The 23,347-nt window shown below is 48.0% G+C and overlaps 1 protein-coding gene across 2 annotated transcripts in view; it reads left to right on the top strand.

Moving 5' to 3' along the window:
* Positions 1 to 13,368: 13,368 nt before the first annotated feature.
* Positions 13,369 to 23,347, top strand: part of Pard6g (par-6 family cell polarity regulator gamma) — a 69,054-nt gene continuing 59,075 nt past the window's right edge. For both annotated transcript variants that reach the window (XR_004608253.2, XM_034518487.2), the window contains exon 1: positions 13,369 to 13,629. Coding sequence is in view for 1 of the 2 variants with exons in the window: in XM_034518487.2 (XP_034374378.1) it covers positions 13,558 to 13,629 (72 nt within the window). In the remaining variant the exon portion in view is untranslated. The remainder of the gene's footprint in view (positions 13,630 to 23,347) is intronic.

Below are 23,347 nucleotides of genomic sequence, written 5' to 3'. Positions count from 1 at the left end.
ACTGTGAAAAAAGCATTTGATTTCACCTGGGGACTACCCCAGGAGGAAGCAGTAAAAATTATATTAGAATATATAGAGCAGTTTAGTAACTTAATTTATATTAACACAGATAACACAGTGATAATAGATATCCTCTTTAAAAAGGGATATAGCAATTGGAATATATTTGTCAAACAACCACGGATAAAACCACTTCTATTGCAAACGCTTCCCTTGGTCAGACGCCAAGTATTCACTTTTTGAAAAAACAATACGACTGCCTGTGAAGCACTCCACACATGCCGCAGTATCCTAAGATGGAACCCGGTGTACTCCGACCCACCGTGCCCATTCTCAAATGGCTAAAGGCACCAGAAGAGGCATGGGCAGGGCTGCCAATGAAAGGAAAAGTATTATAATGGAAATGGTTCCACAAAGCCTTCATTCTATGCCTAGATGAACTACAAGTAGTCAATGGTGGCTAAAAGTGGGAGAATCTTTTATTTCAGGGATGAGGTACCACATAGGTTGCCCAATCTCATGTGGTCAGAGCACATATATGCATGAGCAACAAGGAATAGACTAAAACTAAGTAGGTTCTGTCTGTCTGTCTGTCTGTCTGTCTCTCTCTCTCTCTCTCTCTCTCTCTCTCTCTCTCTCTCTGTGTGTGTGTGTGTGTGTGTGTGTGTGTGTGTGTGTGTGTGTGTAAGACACATGTGCTGATTTGTATATGCTTGGCCCAGTGAGTCTCGATATTAGAAGGTGTGGCTCTGTTGAAGTAGGTATGGTCTTGTTGGATTAGGTGTGTCACTGTGGGTTGGGCTTTAAGACCCTCATCCTAGCTGCCTGGAAGGCAGTATCTGCTAGCAGCCTTCAGATGGAGATGTAGAACTGCTGGGAGCCAAGACTACCTTCTTCCTAAGAGCAAATGTCAGTTAAGTCAGGAAGCCTGAGTTAAGGAAGACCTTATTGGCTTTCCTGCCTGGGAGAGAAAATTAGCAACTTGAGCCTATCAAATGTTTTATTGCCCTCTTGCTTGGGAGAAAGTGGTTTGGGCCAAGGAATGCTGGATGGCCCTGGACCCTGACCCTCCTCCCTGCTTGTCTTTATAAGGCAACCTGAACAATAAAGTTCAAGCACTTGATCAGACATTCAGACAGGTGCTTCTTTGTGTCTCTTTTCCTATCATTCTTTCACCCCCTTCCCTCCATGGGCCAGGGCATAGAACTCTCAGCTCCTCCTGCACCATGCCTGCCTAGACACTGCCATACTCCTGCCTTGATTATTATGGACCGAACTGTTGTGGGTAATATTTAAAATGCAGTGCCCGGTCCGTCTTGTTCCCAGACAGCCACCATTTTCCTGTGGCTCTAGCTATCTGGAAGCACTAGCCCTGGCACCCACGAGATGCCAGCATGGGGAATTGGCATTCTGCCTTCACAAAGCTCCACTGAACCCCAAACAACACCCGTCATCCTCGCAATACCCGATAGAAATGAGATTCTTAAAACTTAAAGGTTATCCAATTGGTTTATATATTTGGAAATGCTCAATTAACAAGATGCCACACAATTAGAGATGTTACCCAAAATCTAACCTTTTGATAAGTTACTACCCAGGACTGCTCCCTCTCCTCCTTGACGGTCTCCTCCCCTTCCTCTCCTTCTCTCCTCCCAACACCTCACTCTGCCTACCTCTCATACAGCCAATCACTGAGCTTTATTACAAATGTAGTGGGAAAATATCCTGCTACACTGAACCTCTGAACCTGTAAGCCAGCCCCAATTAAATGTTGTCCTTATAAGGCTTGCCTTGGTCATGGTGTCTGTTCACAGCAATAAAACCTAAACTAAGTTTAGGGTCATGAATGTAATTAAAATGGTATAAAAGCAAAAAGGAGGAAGGGGGACGGGATAGGGGTTCTAGGGAGGGGAAATTGGGAAAGGGGATGACATCTGAAATGTAAATAAATAAACTACGCAATAAAAAAAAACTAAGCTAAGACAGAAGTTGGTACCAGGGACTTGGGTATTGCTGTAATAGACCTGACCATGTTTTTGTTTGGAAGAATGTGAATTTTGGGACTTTGGTTTTGGAAAGCCATGGAATATTTTAAGTGGGGCTTAATGACCTGTCCTAGTAGGAATATGGAAGACTTTGTTACTGTGAGTGATTTGAACTGTGCAGTCATGCCCCAAGAGGTTTCACTGTAAAAGAACTTCAGTATGTGTCCTAGAGACTGTTTGGGGGTATTTTTGGTGAACAATGTGGCTACTTCTTGCCCTTGTCTGAAGAGTTTGCCTGAGGCTAAGCTGAAGAGACTCAGATTAATTTGCATTGACAAAGAAAGTCTCAGAAAAGCCCATCACAGACTTTGTTCTCTGGTTAAGTCCCATGAAGAGCATTTTAAACAAGTGTAGCAAACTGAGAAAGTGTAGAAACTGAGAAATATAAAATATATGGTTCAAGTATTAAAGGGGTACCAGGAAGTGAAATGGAGCTGAATCCTGTGTTCAAGGATATTAAGTTGAAATAAAGGAGTGTTAACCTTAGGGCAAGATCCTACCCAAATAAATTTAGATCCAGGCACACCTTTAATCCCAGGAGAAAAAGCCAAGCAGATCTCTGAGTTCAAGGCCAGTCTGAGACAGATCGAATTCTAGGTGAAGAAAAGCTTAAATCCAGACATGGTGGCCCACACCTTTTATCCCTGGAGACAGGCATGCAGACCTCTGAGGTCAAGGTCAATCTACAGAGCAAGATCCAGGGCAGCCAAGCTTAGGCAGTGAAGGAGTTGAAGAGAGGAAGCTGGTGATTATGTCGTATAACAAGGGGATCATGTTCCAGCTCCTGCAATACGCAGAACTCGGCAGCATCAGCCAGGTGCCTCTGAGTCAAGAGAAGGAGACTACTGGGACAATTGATACTGGCTAGCTGGAGCTACGAAATTAGTGGTGATTAAGAAGAGACCAGTGAAGTGGCATCACTGAGGTGAAATCTTCTGGAAAGTGTTTTCTTAGAGCACAAAGCTTTAATCTAGAGATAGCCAAGATTGTCCCTCGTACTGCAGATGTACTTGGTAATGTGTAAGAATCACCCATGTGATGCTGGTTTTGAAGGCATGAAGGGGTCAGGAAGAGCAACTGAGGCTTGGCATTTTGAGAGGCCACGGAAGGCCATTGGTGATGGTGCAGCCTCAGTTGCAGTTGATGGCTCAGGACTGAAGGGTCAAAAGTATTTGAGACATACTGTATACATGTATGAAGATTACAAAGAATAAATAAAAATGGAAATAAAACAGAATGTTCATGTTACAAAGTCATTTCTGTTTTCTTTTTTAATTTTTATTTAATCTTTTTATTTACTCCAGATTTTATCCCCATCCTGGTCCACCCTCTGTTCCCCATCTCATGCCTCCTTCCTACCCCGTCTCCACGAAGATCTCCCCACCCCCCACCCCATCTGATCTCTAAACTCCCTGGGGCCTCCAGTCTCTTAAGGGTTAGGTGCATCTTCTCTGACTAAACCCAGACCCGGCAGTCCTCTGCTGTATATGTGTTGGGGGCCTCATATCAGCTGGTACATGCTGCCTGGTTGGTGGCTCAGTGTCTGAGAGATCTCCAGGGTCCAGATTAATTGAGACTGCTGGTCCTCCTACAGGGTTGCCCTCCTCCTCAGCTTCTTCCAGCTTTTTCCTAATTCAACCACAGCGATCAGCAGTTTCTGTCCATTGGTTAGGTGCAAATATCTGACTCTCTCAGCTGCTTGTTGGGTCTTTTGGAGGGTAGTCATAATAAGTCCCTTTTTGTGAGCGCTCTATAGCCTCAGTAATAGTGTCAGGCCTTGGGACCTCCCCTTGAGCTGGATCCCAATTTGAGCCAGTCGCTGGACCTCCTTTTCCTCAGGCTCCTCTCCATTTCCATCCTTGCAATTCTTTCAGACAGGAACAATTATGGGTCAGGGTTTTGACTATGAGATAGCAATCCCCTCCCTCACTTGATGTCTTTGTGCTGGAGGTGGGTTCTACAGGTTCCCTCACCCCACTGTAGGGCATTTCATCTAAGGTCCCTCCCTTTGAGTCCTGAGAGTCTCTCACCTCTCAGGTCTTTGGTACATTCTGGAGGGTACATCCACCTCCTACCTCCCAAGGTTGTCCGTTTCCATTCTTTCTGCTGGTCCTCGGGGCTTCAGTCCTTTTCCCTCACCCAGTACCAGATCATGTTCCCCTCTTGCCTCCACCCTGTCACCGACCCCTTTCCCTCCCAGGTCCCTCCCTCCCTCCTACCTTGTGATTGCTTTCTTCTCCCTTACAAGTGGGACTGAGGTGTCCTTACTTGGGCCCTTCAGCTTGTTGACCTTTTTGAATTCTGTGGACTGTATCTTGGATATTCTGTACTTTTTCGGGCTAATATCCACTTATTAGTGAGTACATACCATGCATGTCCTTTCCGGTCTGAGTTACCTCACTCAAAATGATTTTCTCTAGTTCCATCCATTTGCCTACAAAACTCAGGATGTTCTCATTCTTAATAACTGAGTAGTTATTCATTGTGTTAATGAACCACATTTTCTGTATCCATTCTTCTTCATCATGAGACATCTGAGTTGTTTCCAGCTTCTGGCTATCACAAACAAGGCTGCTATGAACAGAGTGAAACACGTGCCCCTGTGGCACGGTGGAGCATCTGTTGGGTGTATTCCCAAGAATGGTATTGCTGGGTTTTCAGGTATGTCTATTTCCAATTTTCTGAACCTCCAGATTGATTTCCACAGTGGTTGCTCCCATTTGCAATCCCACCAGCAATGGAGGAGTGTTCCTCTTTCTCCACATCCTCACCAACATGTGCTGTCACCTGAGGTTTTGATTTTAGCCATTCTGATTGGTGTAAGGTGGAATTTCAGGGTCGTTTTGATTTGCATTTTTCTGATCACTAATGACTTTGACCATTTCTCTAGGTGCTTCTCAGCCATTTGAGAGTCCTCTGTTGTGAATTCTCATACAAAGTCATTTCTAATCTCGAGTATTTAAATGTTTGGGTGGCATCTGCGCAAGTCACTTATGGGTAGGGTGGTCTGTGTCCCTCCTCCCTACCCCTCCCCCCCCCCCCCCCCCCCCCCGTTGCTTGGCTGAAGAAAATCTTATTTTCTGTAGAGTGAAAATGAGGTGAAGAGCCTAGAAGAAAGCAGCCTGGGCATGCAGGAGGAGTAAGCCAGGCAGGAGAAAGTGTGCCCCCAAAGGCTGCTGGCATCAACATAGCCTTTCAGAGTAGCAAGCACAGAAAGGACCAGGGGAACCGACAACATTGGGACCTGCAGACCACAGAGGAGAGTGGGCCTAATGCATATTGGAGGAACATATATCCAGATAGAGGCAGGTGAGAGGCTTCCACATGGAAAGCGTCCAGGATGACATACTGACATTAACAAGCCGTTTGGGAAGGAGCAAGAACAGAAACAGTGAGATCACCTTCACTTATTTGCAGCCTCAGCTGATGAGTGTCCAGAAAGATTGCCTAAGAATATAACTTAGGGTCTGTTACATATGTGTGGGAAGGAAAGAGAGGAGACCCAGGTTTCTGAGCCTTTCTTAACAGTTGGTTCTGCAGCTGCTCTCCATAGTCACATAATTCAAAGGCACCAGAAGAGGATGCAAAACATGGAGACTGGAAAGGGGATCAACAGAAATCATATCAGGAAAACGAGTCAGGGCATGGAGGGTTTTGCAATTTGTCCTGGGTATGGACAACACTATAGGGGTTCATGGTGGAATGTTTGATGCCACTTCCTCATCATCCAGTTGACTTTGCTGGATCCAGAGTGTTTCCCTTGCCTTCCATTGTCCCTTGTCACAACAGTTGCACATTTGTTCCTTTCCTGTGTCTGTTTTATTTCATGCTAGACAGATATCCCCCAGTACTACACTGTAGCTTCCAAATAACCAAATGGGTTCCATATGTGCAGAATCTGATGCCTATATATTGAGGACAGAAGGGAGTCTTGGCTAGAAGACTGGATTGCAAACTCATTGTTGCTTCTCTTCCCTTGGGTTAAGAATGGCTACAGAATGCTAGGCATGATAGTGCAGGCCTTTAAAGATCACAGCACTTGGGAGGCAGAGAGAGATCTCTGCGTTTGAAGGCAACCTGGTCTACAGAGCTAATTCCAGGACAGCCAGAGCTACACAGAAAAAGCATGGCTTTAAAAAAAACCAACCTCCTGGGGCTGTGGAGATAGCTCAGTAGTTAAGAACACTGGCTATTCTTCCTAGAGGACCCAGGTTCAATTCCCAGCACCCACATAGCAAGTCACAGTTGTCTGTAACTCCAGTTCCAAGGGATCTGACACTCTCACACCAATGCGTTTAAAAAAAAAAATGGCTAACTCTCCCACCCCTAATGATGGGTACAGAAACTTTCTTGTTCATATCTGGGTGCCGAATATTAGACTGATGATGGCCAAGTGCTTTGGTAACTTCTGGGAGATTTCTCCCAGTCTGAAAGTGATACGCTGACGTGTTGCTTCTAGAGTGAATGAGCTCTGCACGCCTGGCTACAGGATTATTATTCAGCCAAGAGCCCATGGCCAGAGGGCATGAAGGATTCTTTGGTGTTTGTGTAACCAGCAGACAGCATCACGGCAAAATTAGATCAATCAAGCATTGTCTCCTAGAGTGCCAGAAGTTGACCCACTCCAGAGCTCTACTGAAGTAGACAAGAAGGTAAGTGTCCCATCTTTTTCTCCTACAAGGCCTGCTACCTGGTAGGAGTTCCAGGAGATGATCGTGCTAGGGAAAAAAACAAAAAACAAAAAAACAAAAAACAACTCTACCTCTTTTGAGCAGGCCACTTCCTTCCGCCAGGATATCACACTGGGTCATATTTACCTACTCAGCAGATTCAGCCCCTCCCCATACCACACGCACACTTACAAGCACACAGAAACAAACAAACAAACAAAAACAAAACAACAACAACAAAAAACCGTTTGAGATTTTAATCCATGATTAGTGTGATCCTCGGAATGAGGACTTCATTTCATGCCCTAGGTACTTTTGTTTACATTTTTGAATATCTGCTTCAGAGCTTCAGTGCAAAGCCACAGCTATCAGGGCGAGCCCATCTGCTTTTCAGGTTCCTATCCTGATACTAACAGCTCCACGTGGACCAGTAAGTAAGCTCCAAACTGAGGTGGGAGTAACCGCTTGTTAGAGGCTGTTGAGCGCACACTGATTGGTTGGAGGCTGTGGGGCGCACGCTGATTGGTTGGGGGCTGTGGGGCGCACGCTGATTGGTTGGGGGCTGTGGCGTGCAGGCTGATTTGGGAGTGGGGGGCTTCCAGCAGAGCCTCTTTGGAGGGCATGAACAGATGCAACAATTTCCACATGGCTCTGGAATGTAGGGAATTTATTCCTTTGTGGCTGAGAGCTGAGAGCACAATCTGCCTAAGGAGCTGCTGCTGGGTCTTTGCTCTGGATCTTCCACACGGGCCCAAAGCATCCTCACCACAAGGGCAGAAACATCTCTGAACAGATTGAAAGCGAAACCTGGGAAGTTGTACACTTTACATGAAGATTAAATGATGGTGACACGTTACTATGACACTTTATTTTTCTGTCTCATCCAAGGAACACACAAATGTTCCATGCATGACGCACGCAACAGCACGTGATTCGATCATTAAAAAACTAAAACAAAAAAGCATACCTTAGAGAATGTTTTTCTGAGAAATTGTATCTCAACAACCTGAACGTGAAAGTTCCTCCCCCTTTGCTAATTATCAATGACAATAAATTCTATGAGTGATTGGTAAAGGTGGAAATAATAAACAATTGTATCACTCAAAATACAATCAGCCTATACAGACACTTCACATTTGGGGGAAGATCAAAGAGATCTGGGGTCTGCACCTACATGCTTTCTACAGTGACTTTGAAAGGCCTTCTTCCCGCCCCACAGGCCTGCACCAGGAGTTGGAGAGAGGTCTGCTCCTGGGTGGCAGTCCTCGCTGCCTCTCTGCCACCTCTTTCTGTTAATGGGCTTCAACGTTAAGATCTGTAGACGTGTTCTGAACTGCTTCTTTTGGGACAATCCGCTGCATCTTCTCTTTGCCCTGTAACATTATACAGTCGCCATTAGAACCTGCTACAGCTAAAAAGAATGAATGGATCTTCAATGGAAACCAACCACTTACTCTCACACCTATACCACATTACCTGGCATAGGTCAGGAGGGGAGATCAGACCGAACCCACTTGCACAAGACACCCTGAGCCTGCTGTTCAACAGGACCCAGAACCTATTTAGTTACTGGCAAGTCCGTTGGCCAATCCTGGGGATATCAGTCTAGTGTGAAATACAAAGTCAGGGAATGAACACAGTGTGACAAGTTTTGGGACAGGGGACGAGAGAGATACCAGGAAAACAGTGAAGGTGGAGCTAAGGCAACAGGAGAATTGGGGGAGGGCAGGTCTCCAAAATGCTGCTCCTAGTGTTTTGCAGAAGTAAGGGATCACCTCTCTGAGAACATTAATCTCTTAAGTAAAAATGAAAGTACACTGAAATACAAGAGACATAGAGCAAGATAAAGTAGACAATAAAGACTAGGGTGGGGAACAGGAAACACTTCAGGCAGGAGATGAGCTCAGAGAACAACCAGAGGACAGGATGATGAGATACAACAGAGCCTCAGCAGCAACCACTGGCCCAGGTCACTCCCATGTGACATTCTCCCTGTAATAACACTGGAAGAGGCACTGGGCAAAACTATGGGCAGGGCATAGTTGGCATTCACCCAGGTGCCAAACTCCACCCTCAGGATTCTGACTGATCTCAAGCCTTAGCCAGATCCCAGAGCACCCAGATGTCCAGTGTCTTCTGAATTGTGACCTCCTGACACACACTGATGCCTGAGGGGGTGCGGTGGTGGTCTGAGTGGGATACTCTGGGCCCTTTGCCTTACAAGGAGACGGGGCTTGACCCACTAAGTTGATGCCTTTTGTTTATAATTTTATTTCAACACACTTTCTTAGGAACTTTTACACCCAAGTACCCGTGTGAAAGGAAAGGTTCCGTAATGAGATTTTCAGTGTTTCATCTCTTGTCTGCAGATGTGATTTGCATCGTTTGCTTTTCTTTGAAGTGCTGAGGAGCCCAGAGCAGAGATGAGCCTGGTATTTATTTTTATTGGTTTCACAGCAGGGCTGACTTTCCCTAGTTTTTATCACCAGACTCAGAGACCAGGAACAAGGGTAGCACATGTCTGCACACTTCAAAGTTTGCAGACTTCTGCAAACATAAAATGTGCAGAGTTCTGCAAACTAAGGTTCCTACGGGGACCTCCGGTGATGGTGAAAAATGAGCAGCACGAATCTGAGAGTCAGAAACAACAACCCTTGGCACAGCTGACATTTTGACTGGGTTGAAGCCCTTTTTATAGGAAGGGCTGTTCCTCTTGGCATCTCTAGCCTCTGCAGTCAGTAGCATACCCTGCCTTCCTCACAGTGGATGCTTCTAGACATTGCCCAGTTTCCCAGGGCAGAGGGGAGGGCAGAGCAAGGTGGTTTTCTTAAAAACCACCGAGCATACATACCCAGGCATCACCACTCCTGACATCTCTGGAAGGCCGATCCATGAGCACACAGGGCTTGCCTTTCTTCTATCCAGGCCTCTCTGGGTGAAATCAATTGTTCCAGTGTAGGGAACAGCAAGAGTCCCACTGCTTAGATAATCCAGTAATTCTCAATACTTTTCTGACCTCCATGATCAGATCCTATTATGCTAATAACAGCTCCTTTAGGGGTGTTTTGTTACTTTAAAAGCTGACAACGTAATCGAGGTTGCCAATCTCCTTTCTGATAAAATGTTTTGAGCTGCCCCTTATCTAGAAATCTATGATTTTGAAGTTCTATGCTATTTTGTTTTCAAGGACTGGCCACCTAGAGAAGTGGTTCTCAACCTTCCTAATGCTGTGACCCTTTGTTACACTTCCTCTGGTGACCCCCAACCATAGAGTTATTTTCATTGCTACTTCACTGTAATTTCAGTACTGATATGAATCACAATGTAAATATTTGTGGTTTCTGATGATCTTGGGTGACCTCTATGGAAAGGTCATTCAACACCTCCCCCCACGGGAGAAACACTGGCCTACAGACTGTACTTGGGATCTACATCTGTTTACCTGTGGTTGGTTGGTTGGTTGGTTGGTTGGTTGGTTGGTTGGTTGGTTGGTTGGTTTGAGACCATCTCACTGTATTGCTCAGGCTGGCCTTGAACTCTCAATCCTCCTAGTTTAACACCTTAATGACTGGGACTAAGGCATGAGCCACCACACTCAGAGTTACCAATTTGATGGAGTCTTTGAAGCCATGACTTGAGGAAGATTAGGCCTGTTTATCTCTATTTTCTTTCTCAGTCTTCGACTAGAGCCAGTCTACTCAGTAAGCATTCAATGGTCCTGTGGCCCCACGGGTATGTGAAAATACAGGCTGCCAGGCCAGGACCTAGAGGGAGTGGCCTGAAGTTCTAAGGCTTAAAAAGCATTTCTCAGGCAGGGATACCCTGGCTGTGCACAGGAAAACAGACACAGGCACCAGCAGCTTCATCCTGTGCTGCCTCTTCCTTAAGCCACAGTCTATGTAGGCAACAGGTGATTGAAATCCAAGTGCAACCCCTCTGTGGCTCTGCTGGGCTTGCCAGGTACCCAGGGATCTCCTTCGGTTGCAGTGTTGATACAGTAGGTTGTTACTGATGGAACAGGGGAGCACTCAGGCCTTAGCCCCTCACGTGAGCCACAGGATTCACAGAACTGTCTCACTCCCGTCCGGCTGACCCACTGCCAACCAAGGACTACTTGAAGCTTGGTACCTCCTCACCTTCCCTTTCCCAGAGTCTTGAACCTGCTATCTTCCCACCCCCACTCTGATACAGGATTTCTCTGTGTAGCCCTGGGTGTCCTGGAACTTGCTCTGCAGACCAGGCTGGTCTCGAACTCACAGAGATCTGCCTGCCTCTGCCTCCTGGGTGCTGGGATGTAAGGTGTGCACCACCACTGCCAAGTCAGAACCTGCTCTTGGACCTTCATCCCTACCCACTCCCCAGAACAGTATTCATCATTCCATTTTCGAAATGTCTGGCTTACAGCTTGTGTTAGTCAAGGCTTGTCTAAAGGACCAGAAGTGACAGAATTAACAAATATGAACAAACACACACACACACACACACACACCACACATGCATGCACGTGCACAGCTGTCTCACACTAGAGAAGCCAAGAATCCAGTAGCTGCTCAGTCCATGAGGCTGGATGTCTCAGCAACCCCAACCTGTCACTGGAGGCCTGGAGGAGCCCTAGAGACCTGCTGGTCTTTGGTCTACATTAGAAGAAGCCCAAATAACTTGGCTCTAGTATCAGCAAGTACACTGCAGCAACAGCATAGACAGACATGCCAGTGAGTGTGGCGGCAAGCAGGCAGAAAGCAGTGTTTTCTTTTTCCATTATCCTTTTCATCTATTTTCCCACCAGAAGCTGCTGTCCACATTTAGGGTGGGTCTTTCTGCTTCAGATAATCTGACCAAGAGTCAATATCTCTTAAAAGCCTCTGAAATAAGTGGATTTAAGATTTAGGAATAAGTCCAGCATTTACAATACCCCTCACAGGAGTGCCAAGAGGCTTGTGTTTTGATTATTCCAGATGGAGTCAAGCTGACAACCGGGATTAACCATCAGGGCACTCAACCCTTACCTGCTCCTGGGCCTCTCCCACCCACCAAGCAGTCCCCCTGGAGCAAACAGTAAGCAGCAGGCCTGTAACTTTCCTCAAGCCAAAGGATTGTACTAAGTTAGGAATCGTCCCTCCAAATAAGCCACCATGAAGTCCAGGATTCCATACCCAACACTGAATAAAACAGTATGGAAGTACAGCCACACGCTTGTAGTCAGGAGATAGGAAGCTGAAGGGCAACTTCAGTTACATAGTAACTTTGAGGCTGGCTGAGGTTATATAAAGGCCCGTGAGAGAGAGAAGGAAGCGAAGAGAAGGGTAAGGGAGGAGTTCTGGGGGAACGGCTCCCCCCTCTGGGGAAAGGGGTTCTGGAGGATCGGGGGGGGGGGGGGGGGGGTAGGAAAGAAGAGAGGAGCTAGCCTAGTGCTTGCCCCTGCTCCTTTCTGACTAGCATCTCCCCGTGTCTTCCTGGCTAACCTCACCTATGCCTGTCTGGGGTCCTCTAAACAATCTGGACTTTCTTCTAAGGGAGGGATTATAACTCTAAACCACTGTGACCACAGGCCCCAGCATTAAACCCCGGCGGTAACAGAATAAATACACAGCAAAACTGAATAAAAATTAAAATTTAAGGAATGCAATTTGGCAGTCTGTATTAAAAGCTTTAGAGGTAAGTGTGTTTTATAGCCTAATAATTCCATTTTAATAGTCAATATCTTTTAAAAGCCTCTGAAATAAGTGAAACCTGGAATTCAGCATTTATATTAGCACGTATAGAATGCAAACATAGCCAATAAAATAGAACCATTAGAAGTTATACCTTTATCCACATAAGCAGTTTTAAGAACATTTTCCAAAAACAACTGATGAAAACATCCATTATAACCCAGGTAGTGACAAAACAGAATGATCACAATTCTGTAAAATATATTACAATGTACACAAAAAGTAAACATGTCGATTACAAAAACGCATAAGACTTTTTAAAGTAGTTGTTAAAGCCCGTGTGTCTTGTCCTAACTTCTGTACAAACTCTTAAAGAGCCAGGTTTCATCTTGGGTTTTCTCTTTCTAAGTGCTCTCAGTAATAATTCTTCTATGATATAACTATCAGTTCTTTCTCCAAACCTATCCTATTTTCTATCAACTGCCTTAGAAAAACCCTTGCTGCGCTTCACACCCTCCTGTAAGTGTTCCTCTTGCTTTAAAAAAAAAAAAAAAAAAAAAAGTTTTTGTTCTTCTTGTTAATACTGTATATTACTTTAAACATTAACTATTTCTTCACAATTTGGCATTCATTTACTATGTCGCTTTTCGTCTTGCCTGTGTGTTAAGAATTCACTACTTCATGGGCCGGACGACCTACAACCTGGCAGCTGAGACAGGCAGGTGGAGCCTGATCGGATCAGACCTGGAGTGCTTCTTAAGAATCTATCCAGAACCCCTTTCCCAGTGAGCCCAGAAAATAGCCCAGAGCTGCTTCTTCCTTTGGAAACCAGGTGGGGGCGTGGTGGGGGCGGGTCTTGATGGGCGCTGGAGGCGGGGCGCTGGAGGCGGGGCGCTGGAGGCGGGGCGCTGGAGGCGGGGCGCTGGAGGCGGGGCGCTGGAGGCGGGGCGCTGGAGGCGGGGCGTGGGGGAGGTGTCCCGTAGCTCCTCCCACGCGCGGCCCCTGGAATCCCCGAGGCCCGCGGCCAGCCCCGCTCCGGCCCGCCTCACGCCGTGCAGCAGGGCGCCCTAGCGAGCGCGGGCCCGGCGCCGGGCCCGGGCAGACGGCGGGGGGCGTCTCCGCGGAGACTCTCTTTGAGGCCCCTGAGCGGCGAGGGCGAAGGCGAAGGCGAGGCTAAGTGGGGCCGAAATCATGAACCGGAGTTTTCATAAGTCTCAGACCCTACGCTTCTACGACTGCAGCGCAGTGGAAGTCAAGAGCAAGGTAAGTGCCGGAGGCCCACCGTGGCGGTCTGCACTCGTTCCCGTGGCAAATGAATGGGGCACCCCGGGGAGGGAAACTGGAGCGGTGTGGGAGGCGACCGGCGTCGACAACTTTGGAGCTTAGACGCTGCATGCTTCTGCGCACGGTCCGTGGGATGTGCTCCGGGACTCCGGCGATCCTCCCTGCTCCCTATGCGAACACAAAGCCCGGCGGCGGAGGGCCATGGGACAGTCAGTACAGGCTCTGAACCAGCTCCACGAGAGCTGCTCTTTTGTTCCACGAACTAGAGACGACCCGGGCGCGCCACACGTTGGAGGGGAGGGCTGTGTTTCCGGGGCGATCTTGGAGCTGGGGACTGCTGGGATTCGGGTCGTGGAGGGGTCTTAGAAGGGCCAGAACCAGGAGGGGGGCCTGGCTGCGCCGCCTATTTGTCCTTAAGGAGCAGACTGGCGGTTGGCTCCCAGATCAGGGCCCTGGCCCAGTCTCCTGTTTGGCGCTGGGTACCAGACCCAGAACCCCAGGAGCCCTTCCTTTACCTCTAGACCCAGACCCCTTGATCATACCCCTGGCCCAAATCCAGAGCACCCTTCCTACCCAGACATCTTTCCTAGACGCTACCCCAGCTTAGGTACCCCAGGTTCTTAGGGTGCAGGCACCTATAAACTCCCATTTGGGCGAGCCGCCCCTAGACCAGACTATAGTCCGCTATGGGGGCGCGACCAGGGCGCAGACTCAGACCCCCTGGGCGCGCCCAGGCCCCTCCCGCTGCTTGTGCCTAGTCAGAGCGTGCCCGAACTTGCGAGTAGCCGAGTCTGGATAATTGGCTGATAGGATCTGGCGCTTCTTCCCTCTGCGGAGGCAGCTCCTTCACTGCAAAAGCTTTGGTCTGGAGGGGGGGTGTCTACAACGTGGACCCCGCGGGATGGAGAAGCTGCTGTTGCTTAGATTCGGGTGGGAGAAGTCCCTGGAGCCTTTTACTGACTAGGAGATAAGTAGTCTTGTTTCTGTGGTGTTCTGGGTGAAGAAGGGAGAGGTGTTGGAATGGTCCGGGTCACTAAGGGCACGTTCTCCCCAGTGCTTCTTATGGGCCTAAGGCCTGAGATCCATTCATTCACCTGGTATCTGGGAAGGTGATGCTCTCACTAGACTACTGACCAGCCACCAAAGAGTTCTTTGGTGTAAGATTTTTCAGGGTCTCTATAGAGTCCTGAGGATGAGGCAGTTCCCCAGTAACAAAAGGGTATCTTTTCAGACCCATTGTGGGGAATTGCAGGGTCTCCGCATTTGGGGAATCTCTTACTTATGAGACTCTATCCTGTTTTCAGATGGTAATTCTATGGCTCCTGCCCGTCCCCTCTTGTCCAGGAGTGCTCCCACATCCCAAGTTCATGCAGCTGTGGAGTTAGGGCCATCAATGGCAGTGGGAAGTTGGAAGGGTTGCCTGCTTTCTCAGCACTGGAAGAGGGCAGCCCCTGCATTTCTCTAAACTGTTTTGAAATGGTGGTACATTCACAAGCAGCTGTGAGAAAGACTACAGAAACCTGAGGTCACTTACCTTGGCCTACTACCATGTTAACCTCTTGTGTGAATAGAAGGGCGCTCACTTGTGTGTTCGCACAGGTGGGTAACACTCTCGTGAGCAGCAGCACAGTGAAGGTACACCGCCACCCATCTCCAGGATTCTTCCTGACTGCTGAGTGTGGTCTGATGAGCACTAACCACTCAGTTCTGGTGCTCAGTAGCTGTGTGTGACACTGTACGTTATCAAACTCAAAGTGAGGCCATGGGACAGATCTGGAGGAAGTGCCCTCACAGGGCCTTATCCTGCATTTCTGGGCTGTGGTCCATGCAGGCTGAGGGGAGAATAGGCCACCTGCCTCTGTTTCCTGGCATGTTCGCCCTGCTGCCTCCTCCAGCACTGCTCAGTGGAGAAATGCCACTCTGTGTCCCCGAGGCTTCAAGCTCAGATGCTATTTTGAATGGAGACTTAGGAGGGCCCACACTGACCTAGACAGCACTGGGGTGGCTGTCACAAGCTCCCCACCCTACAGCGTGCCACCCTCATTGCCTGTCCAGAAAGTCCCATGTGGTTCTTCCTTCCATACCCTTCCTGCTCTCCAACCACTCTGTCATTGATATGTGTTACTGTGGAGTCCATCTCTTCAGGCTTTGGTCACTTCAGGCTTTTGGTCACAGAACTTCCTCTCAGCGAGGACTTCAGGCACCTTGAATATAGAACTACAGGACAGGTTTTGCTTAGGAAAATGGCAGCCGGGCAACTCAGTGCACCCAAGTTTTGTCCTCTCTACATTTGGGGATTTGAGGCAAGTCATTTAACTTCCCTATTTCCCTATCTGAGTCACTTTGTCTGTGGCCTGTGTCGGATTGGACAGAGGAGACGCTCACCTCCTGAGGTGAGGTGAGCCGTGAGGGTGAAGGCATGCTGGGAACTGCAGCACACCCACAATCCTCAGCATCCAACGCCACAGGTCAGGGTCTCAGTGCCTGGCTTGAAAATGGCCACATGTCCTCACAGAATTGAGATCCTTAATTATCTGCCACAGCCGGCCACTTCCCGGGCACACCAGGCGTGCATGCGGAGAGCGCAGGTTCTTGGCCTGGTGGCTGCTGCCCATTTCATACTCCCTTATCGTTAACCCTGGCTCATCGTCTCTTCCTCTCCAGAGCCAGGTGCACTCTCGATTTCCTGTCTCTGCCTGCCCTTCTCACTCCACTGTGACTTGTACCTCTCCAACCTGTAGCCAGAAGGGAGAGACTGAAGATGTGTAGGAGAGAGTGTTTCAGGCTGAAGAGAGGAGGGCAAATACCTAGGCTGCAAGAAGGCCACTGCCCTCAGGGATGGGGGTGTCTCAGAGGACATAGTTTTCATCTATCCTGTCCCTCAGTGAGGCCTTTTGCCTCCTTGATATCACCAGCCATACCTTCTGCTTATAAAACGTGAAAGGAATCAAGGTCCTACTACCGCAACAGCGTTCCAACTCCAGAATTAAATGGATTTTGGTTCCAGGTTCTTTTTTTCGATGTGCAGTGTCAATCCACACCTGGTTTGGCCTATGCCCCTAAACAAGTCAGTGGCTTTCCCTACCTGAGAGCCTTTTCGACTGTTCCCCCTTCTGCAAAGCCATTATGATGGTTCCCACATGAAACGTGGCTCACCCTGACCCCCTTTCTACTCATTTTTTAAGTATCCGTCTCGAGGCCCACTCTGAATTGTTTGAGACTGAAGGTTTCCTTCATGTTTCTGCCTCCCTAAAGAAACTTGAGGCTAGAAGAGGGTAGTTCTGTCGGCAGATGAACTTCTCGCAAAGGCTGCCTCATGCCTTCTGATGGCATGTGCTAATGTGTACATGTCACATTATTGTTTCTAGAATGAGGATCACAAAGACATAATGTGCAGTCTACTTTCAATCTGGCAATATGTGACAAATGTTTCTTCATATCGTTAATATTTTTAGAGAACTTTTAAAAAATGACTACATGGTATTACATCTCCTGTCCAAATCATAATTAATTTAACCGATATCTTGTTTGAATTTCTGCCTGGTTTTCCTCCCTACTAAACTGTGCTGTGAACCATACTGAAGTATTTATATAAAGCTAATACAGAATATACAACGTAAAGCAAAAAAGTTATTGATTGAAAGTTATTGGTTGTATTAAGTACAGAACTCTATGTATTTAAAAGTACTTGGGATAAGACATGCACATTCTTAAGGCTTTGAACACGTAATTACTAAATGTTTAGGAAGGTGAGATGGCTCAGCAATGAAGGCAATTACCAAGCAAGCCTGAGCTCCTGAGTTCGATCCCTGGAATCCACATAAAGATGGACAGAAAGAACTGACTCCGCAAAGTTGTTCTGATCGCCACACACTCAATGGCATGTACACCATGGCGTGCGCACACGCGCGCGCACACACACATCATGCACATGCAATAACTTTAAAAAATGTTCTGAGAAATTGCTTCTGCTATTTTATATATGCTGTTTGGTATCCATTCATTGCCCTCCCCATTCCTTTTTCTACTGGTTTAATTTGTATATTTCTTTTTTAAAAAATACATTTCAGATTTTATCCCCTCACCCCATTCCCCCCAACACCCAGGAACCCCCTACCCTATCTCCCCCCCCCCCCCGTATATTTCTTGAGTTGTCAATCAACTGGAAACTCAAAGGTGCTGGTGTGCTCTCTGTCCATCTCTTTTTAGCTTCCCAGTGTTATCCTTAATCCTCCTCCCGTTCTCTTTGTGTTGGCTTTTGGGAGCTGGGTGCATATGGTGTGTCCCACCAGAGCAGGTGAGACTGATCTTCCAGGTTCTGAGTGGAAGTGTTATCCTTTCCTCACATAGCCTACCTCAGATGTTAACCTGGGCCTCTTGGGAGGGCGTGTGTGTGAGTAGCCCCTAGATGTCCCAGCTGATCATGTGCTGCCTGGAAAGCTGCTGTGGACAGCTGGGCACACAGTGTCTTCTGTCAGCCTGTCTCTTCTGATCCTCAAGATCTTATCTCTGGCTGAGTGTATTGGCTGCCGTGGCCCTGAAGGGACCCACCCTTCCATCTGGCATGAGACATCGGGTGGGATGGAAGCCGGGCCAGGCCTCCCTGTTGGATGGCTGAGGACTTGCCTCCTGTGGGCCAGTTGAGAACTGCCTGGACACGGTTTGACTCACCTGTGTGTCAGCTACACCCTTTTGAGATTCTGCTTTGTTGTATCTGTGCGTGTATGTGTTTCAACAGGTTCTGGGACTTGATTTGAGAAGTTGCATTTAGACGAGGCTCTTGACAGGGACCCAGGTGGGATGGTAGTTTGGGGAACATGGATGATGTCACTGCCCCCAGAAGGGTTGCCACCTTCTGGGTGTGTAGCCAGGGGCTACTATATCTCACTAAGGAGGGAAACTATTGCCTGGGACCCGGGGCATTCCAGATACTGGGGTGGGGTTCTCCCAAGTTTAAAGAAAGGAATGGTGTCAGAAGTTGTGAAATAGAACCTTTAAAGGTCTCAGAAGCTCTAGTGTGTCTGGGCTGACGGAGGAGAGGCGTGCCTTGGCTTAAAAGGGTCTTCTGGTCCTTTAGGGACACCATGAAGGGAGCATGAGGTGAGGCAGCAGAACACACAGGCAGATGTGTCCAGCTGGCTGTTTATGTACAAATCCACATGCTTACTGACTTCTCAATTCCTTTTGGGCTTAAGTCCAGGCCCCAGAATGCAGGTGTTAGACTCCTTTCTAGCCCCTCAGCTCCTTCCCAGCACACTTCTAAACCATGCTCAGTTGAGGAAATGCCTCCATGAGATCCAGCTGGAAGGCATTTTCTCAACTAGTGATCAAGGGTGGAGGGCCCACTGTGGGTGGTGCCATCCCTGGATTGGTAGTCTTGGGTTCAATAAGAAAGCAAGCTGAGCAAGCCAGGGGAAGCAATCCAGTAAGCATCATTCTTCCATGGCTTCTGCATCAGCTCCTGCCTCCAAAGTCCTGCCCTGTGTGAGTTCCTGTCCTAACTTCCTTTGGAGATGAACAGCAATGTGGAAGTATAAGCTGAATAAACCCTTTCTTCCCCAACTTGCTTCTTGGACACGGTGTTTTGTGCAGGAAAAGAAACCCTGAATAAGACAAGTGGGGAAGGCTCATGGCTCTTCTTAGGGACTGTTAAGTCATCGTGTAATTCAGACCAAGACACAGACACCACATCCCAGGTCCCCAGGTAGTACAAGAGACCCTACATCTGAGTCTCCCTGGTTCTCCAGGTCTGGAGCTCATGGAAACAACTGAGACTGTGTCTTTTGGTTTTAAGATGTTCTCTTTTCCTTGAATTGTAGAAGAAGGTTCTTGATGCATGTCCTCAAGGGAAACCCTCTTATTTGGTAGCTGGTTATAAAATACTGGTCCTGCCCGCCCTCCAGTCATTTGATCATGGGGTTTTGCTCCTTTTACTGGGCAACTACTGTGTGTCAAGTGTGGAGCCTGTGTTGAGGTGCAAAGACAAGAAAGCAGACACCATGTCCACTATTCTCGGTGGAGGGCGGGTTTGGAAGATGTGACACGGGATATGACATGGGGAGGGGGAGGTTCTTCATCCTATTATTTGAAGTGTTCCTAGTCCCCAACCTCAAATTTATGGGAAGCCAGAGGTCAGCAGCCCAGCTGTCTTATCAGACTGCAGGGTTGGTGGACATGTCTGTCCTCTGGGGATGCCCTCTTTGACACTCTGGGGGTTCTCTGTACAAGTTTCCAGGTTGTATCTTCTAGAAGACACAACAGCTGCCTGTTGGGCTCTAGTCTTTTCCTTGTTTGGAGTTCTTTATTCCTCCCATCGCATGCACATCAAGTTGAACATTCTAGAAGACCAGCCCAGAAAGCTACTGGCATTTCTCAATTGTGATTCAGCATTAACCTGTGAGATTTTGCATAGGGTACATATCCAGTAAGTGCTTGCTGACTGAGATGGAAAGCAAATGGACTTTGCTTGCAGCAACAACTTCAGCAGTGGCTTGTGGTGCTACTTTAGAAAACATTGACTTTCCACAGGTGGTCAGTACATGGTTCAGGGCGAGCTCTCTGCCAAGAGCAGCCCTCCCGTGCCTGGAAGACAACCAGTGCCAAGTCTACGGGACAGGAGGAGAGGGCAGCTGAGCTAAACAGAGAGACTTGGAAAATCAGAAATACATATTTGATACGCCTGCTGTTGATATTTCCGGGTTTCCATTTGGGTAGAACTGGGTCTCTGAGATTCAGGCTGACCCACATCCCCTTAGCAGGCCTATTCAGCCAGTGCACCAGGCCCAGCCCTTGGGGATGAGGGGAGCCTTGCGTCTTCCTGCGGCCAGTGTATTGGCAGTTTTCTCCTGGCTTCTCTTTTCTTCAGCCTTTGGCTCTAAAAGTTAGGTTGGATCCCACCCCAACCCCACCACAACACCCCATTCCCACCTCAACAGCCTATCAGCAGATAGGATGCAGCATAGTGTTTTACTTGAGTAAGGGGGAAAGCTTGCTTTATATACCTACAAAATTTGAAATCACCCTCTGTGCAACATCTCATCGTGGTGTGTAGACCTCCTACATCCATGTATGGACAGCCAACATCCATGTATGGACCTCCTACATCCATGTGTGGACCTCCTACATCCATGTGTGGACCTCCTACGTCCATGTGTGGACCACCTACATCCATGTGTGGACCACCTACATCTATGTGTGGACCTCCTATATCCATGTGTGTACAACCAACATTCGTGTGTGGACCTCCTACATCCATGTGCAGACCACTTACATTCGTGTGTGGACCACCTATATCCATGTGTCGACCACCTACATCTAGTTTGTAGCCTGTCTGCTACTCTGACCCATTCAGTGACCTTTCAGCAAACCAAGGCAGTTCATACTGCCAGTGCTTAGTGTCAAGCAGTGTGGCCTGGGTTAGGGTTAGGGTCCTCCAGATGTGTAAAATGTCAGTGCTGTGTGTGTATGTCCATGGATTTTACTTCTTTTCATGTTTTTGTCTGAAGCACCACAGTTCTGCAGTTCTGAGAAACTGAAAAACAACTTATTAGATACTTAGAGGTTAATCAAAGTAAATCAAGAAAAGTCTATTTTTGCAGATTTTTGGGTAGCCACTGCCAATGTGTAAGGGAAGAGACCCTTGAAAAGTCTCACCGTGGCTGAACGGTTGCTTCTGTACTTGAATTTCTTGACCTTCCATTCGTTTATGACACTTGGTCATTCAGAGACACTTGTGGTGGGCTGGATCTTGTGGCTGACGTTGACAAGAGTTGAGTGAGGGTCAGCCTGTGCCACATATAGCTGATAGATCATGGGCCATCTCTGTGGTATTTATTCTTCGTGTGTGGGGAAGATTGGACCATCTTCCTCTGAAAAAGGAACTAGTATGTGTGGAACAAAGCCTCATGCTTGGTAGGCCATGCAACCTATAGAGCCAAAATCTTTCATTCTACCTTCACTATGGGGAGGAGGGGTGGACTCCTTGGGTATCTTCTCATTCATACACACTCAAGGGTATTGAGGCTCCATGCCTTCTTAGTATATCAAAGCACTGTAGGATTTCTCTGCTCCTCTTCAGAGTCCTGGCTAATTGAGTTAATACATCTGTTTCTCCATTTTATCATCTTGGTATGCTTGTCAAAGCTAAATTTGACATCATTCCATGAGGACAGGCCTCCCTCTCTGCTTCTCAGACTGAATGGGTGAGGCAAAGGTACCCAGGCCCAGGAAGCCTCTCTTCAGATGGCTTTTTGAAAGGAACATAGAAAGACCCTCAGAGGCGCTAGCTATCATGGAAGAGAAATTTGAGGGCCGTGTGTGGTATTGTTTTTAGGTGGTCAGCTGTTGTAGAGGAATTTAACAATGAAAGTAATATTAGTATCCCGTTCTCCATGGCTCAGGGGCCTAAGCCACTGGCTGCCCCACCTCCGGATAGCCAGTGTGACCTCACTCCCTCAGTGTTCTGAAATAGCAGGGTGTTGCTAAGTGACAAATAAGCCTCTCTGCCTGCAGGGTGGTCCCTTGCAAGGCAGAGGGGATGCACCTGCTCATGACACCACCCAAGGCCTGTCAGTGCCATTATTGACAGAGATGAGAAAGGAGAGAGACAACACAGTCTCTCCCTGAGGCTGAACCTGGGAAGTTGATGCTGAATTTTGAAGCCTGTATGGAGCCACTTCATATGCTTAGTTTGGTCTAAAAACTATGCACATGTGCTCCTTTTGTTGGAGATGGGAATATTTGTTAGAAGGTGACCCTACTGAATCTGAGCAGGCATTGCCTGACCTACCACCGTTTCCTAGGGCTGTGACCCTATTGGAAATGGGGGACATGGAGCTGGAGAGGACCTAGAGGTGCCTTTCCCAGCCCAGGCAGTAGTCAGAGCCTGACCCCAAATTAGCACCTATTGCTTAGTGGATATGACCTGCTCCAGGAACATGATCAAGCCTGTGGGAGAAGCTGTCACACAGACACACATCATAAGCAAAGTCTAGGTATGGTGGCACCTGCTCACCAGCTTGAATGAGTTTGGTGGTTATAGCCTTGGGTAACATCTGTGCCCAATTCTGGGCGATTGGCATACATTCTGTTGACGTTCACAACACCTTAGTACTGCTTTCCTCTGTTGCAATGAGGACCCTGAGGCTCATCAAGAGAACTCCTGACAAAACTATTAAGCCCTGGGTGTTCAAGTCCAGAACTTGAGTTGCAACATCACCCTGAACCATCCAGTTCCATGATCCATGATTCCACTTCCTGGGAAACACACAACACCTGCCTGCTGAGGTCAGTATCCACCCACCTCCCTCCCTGTTGTCTCCCGGACGTGTGCTCGGGGCTGGGCTGCTTCCTAAATGGCCTCCTGTATCCTGTGAGGTCCCAATTCCTCAGCAGCCTGAGCCTTTGATCCTGCCTGTTAACACAGCATGGGTGCTTCAGCCCTGTGTTCTGTGTGTCTGGCGGATGCAGGGAGCACAGTCCAGGAGCACAGGCTTGGCGCATCACCCACTTCTTTTAGCAGTGCTACAGCAGGCTCTCTGCAACAGTATTACTGTAAGTGTTACCAGGCTCTCCAGACCCTGGCACAGTCAGGTCACTTCTTAGCAGAGGCCCATTGAATCACACAGCTGAGAGGAGAGGCTAGTACCCACTCAAACCTTCACGCTTCCATCTCTCATGGTATCACCACCACCATCAT

The sequence above is a fragment of the Arvicanthis niloticus genome, chromosome 14 (genome assembly GCF_011762505.2).
Source record: "Arvicanthis niloticus isolate mArvNil1 chromosome 14, mArvNil1.pat.X, whole genome shotgun sequence".
In the NCBI taxonomy this organism is placed as follows: domain Eukaryota; kingdom Metazoa; phylum Chordata; class Mammalia; order Rodentia; family Muridae; genus Arvicanthis; species Arvicanthis niloticus.
Note: the sequence above shows the minus strand (reverse complement) of the source record. Positions and strands in the feature narration are given on the sequence as shown.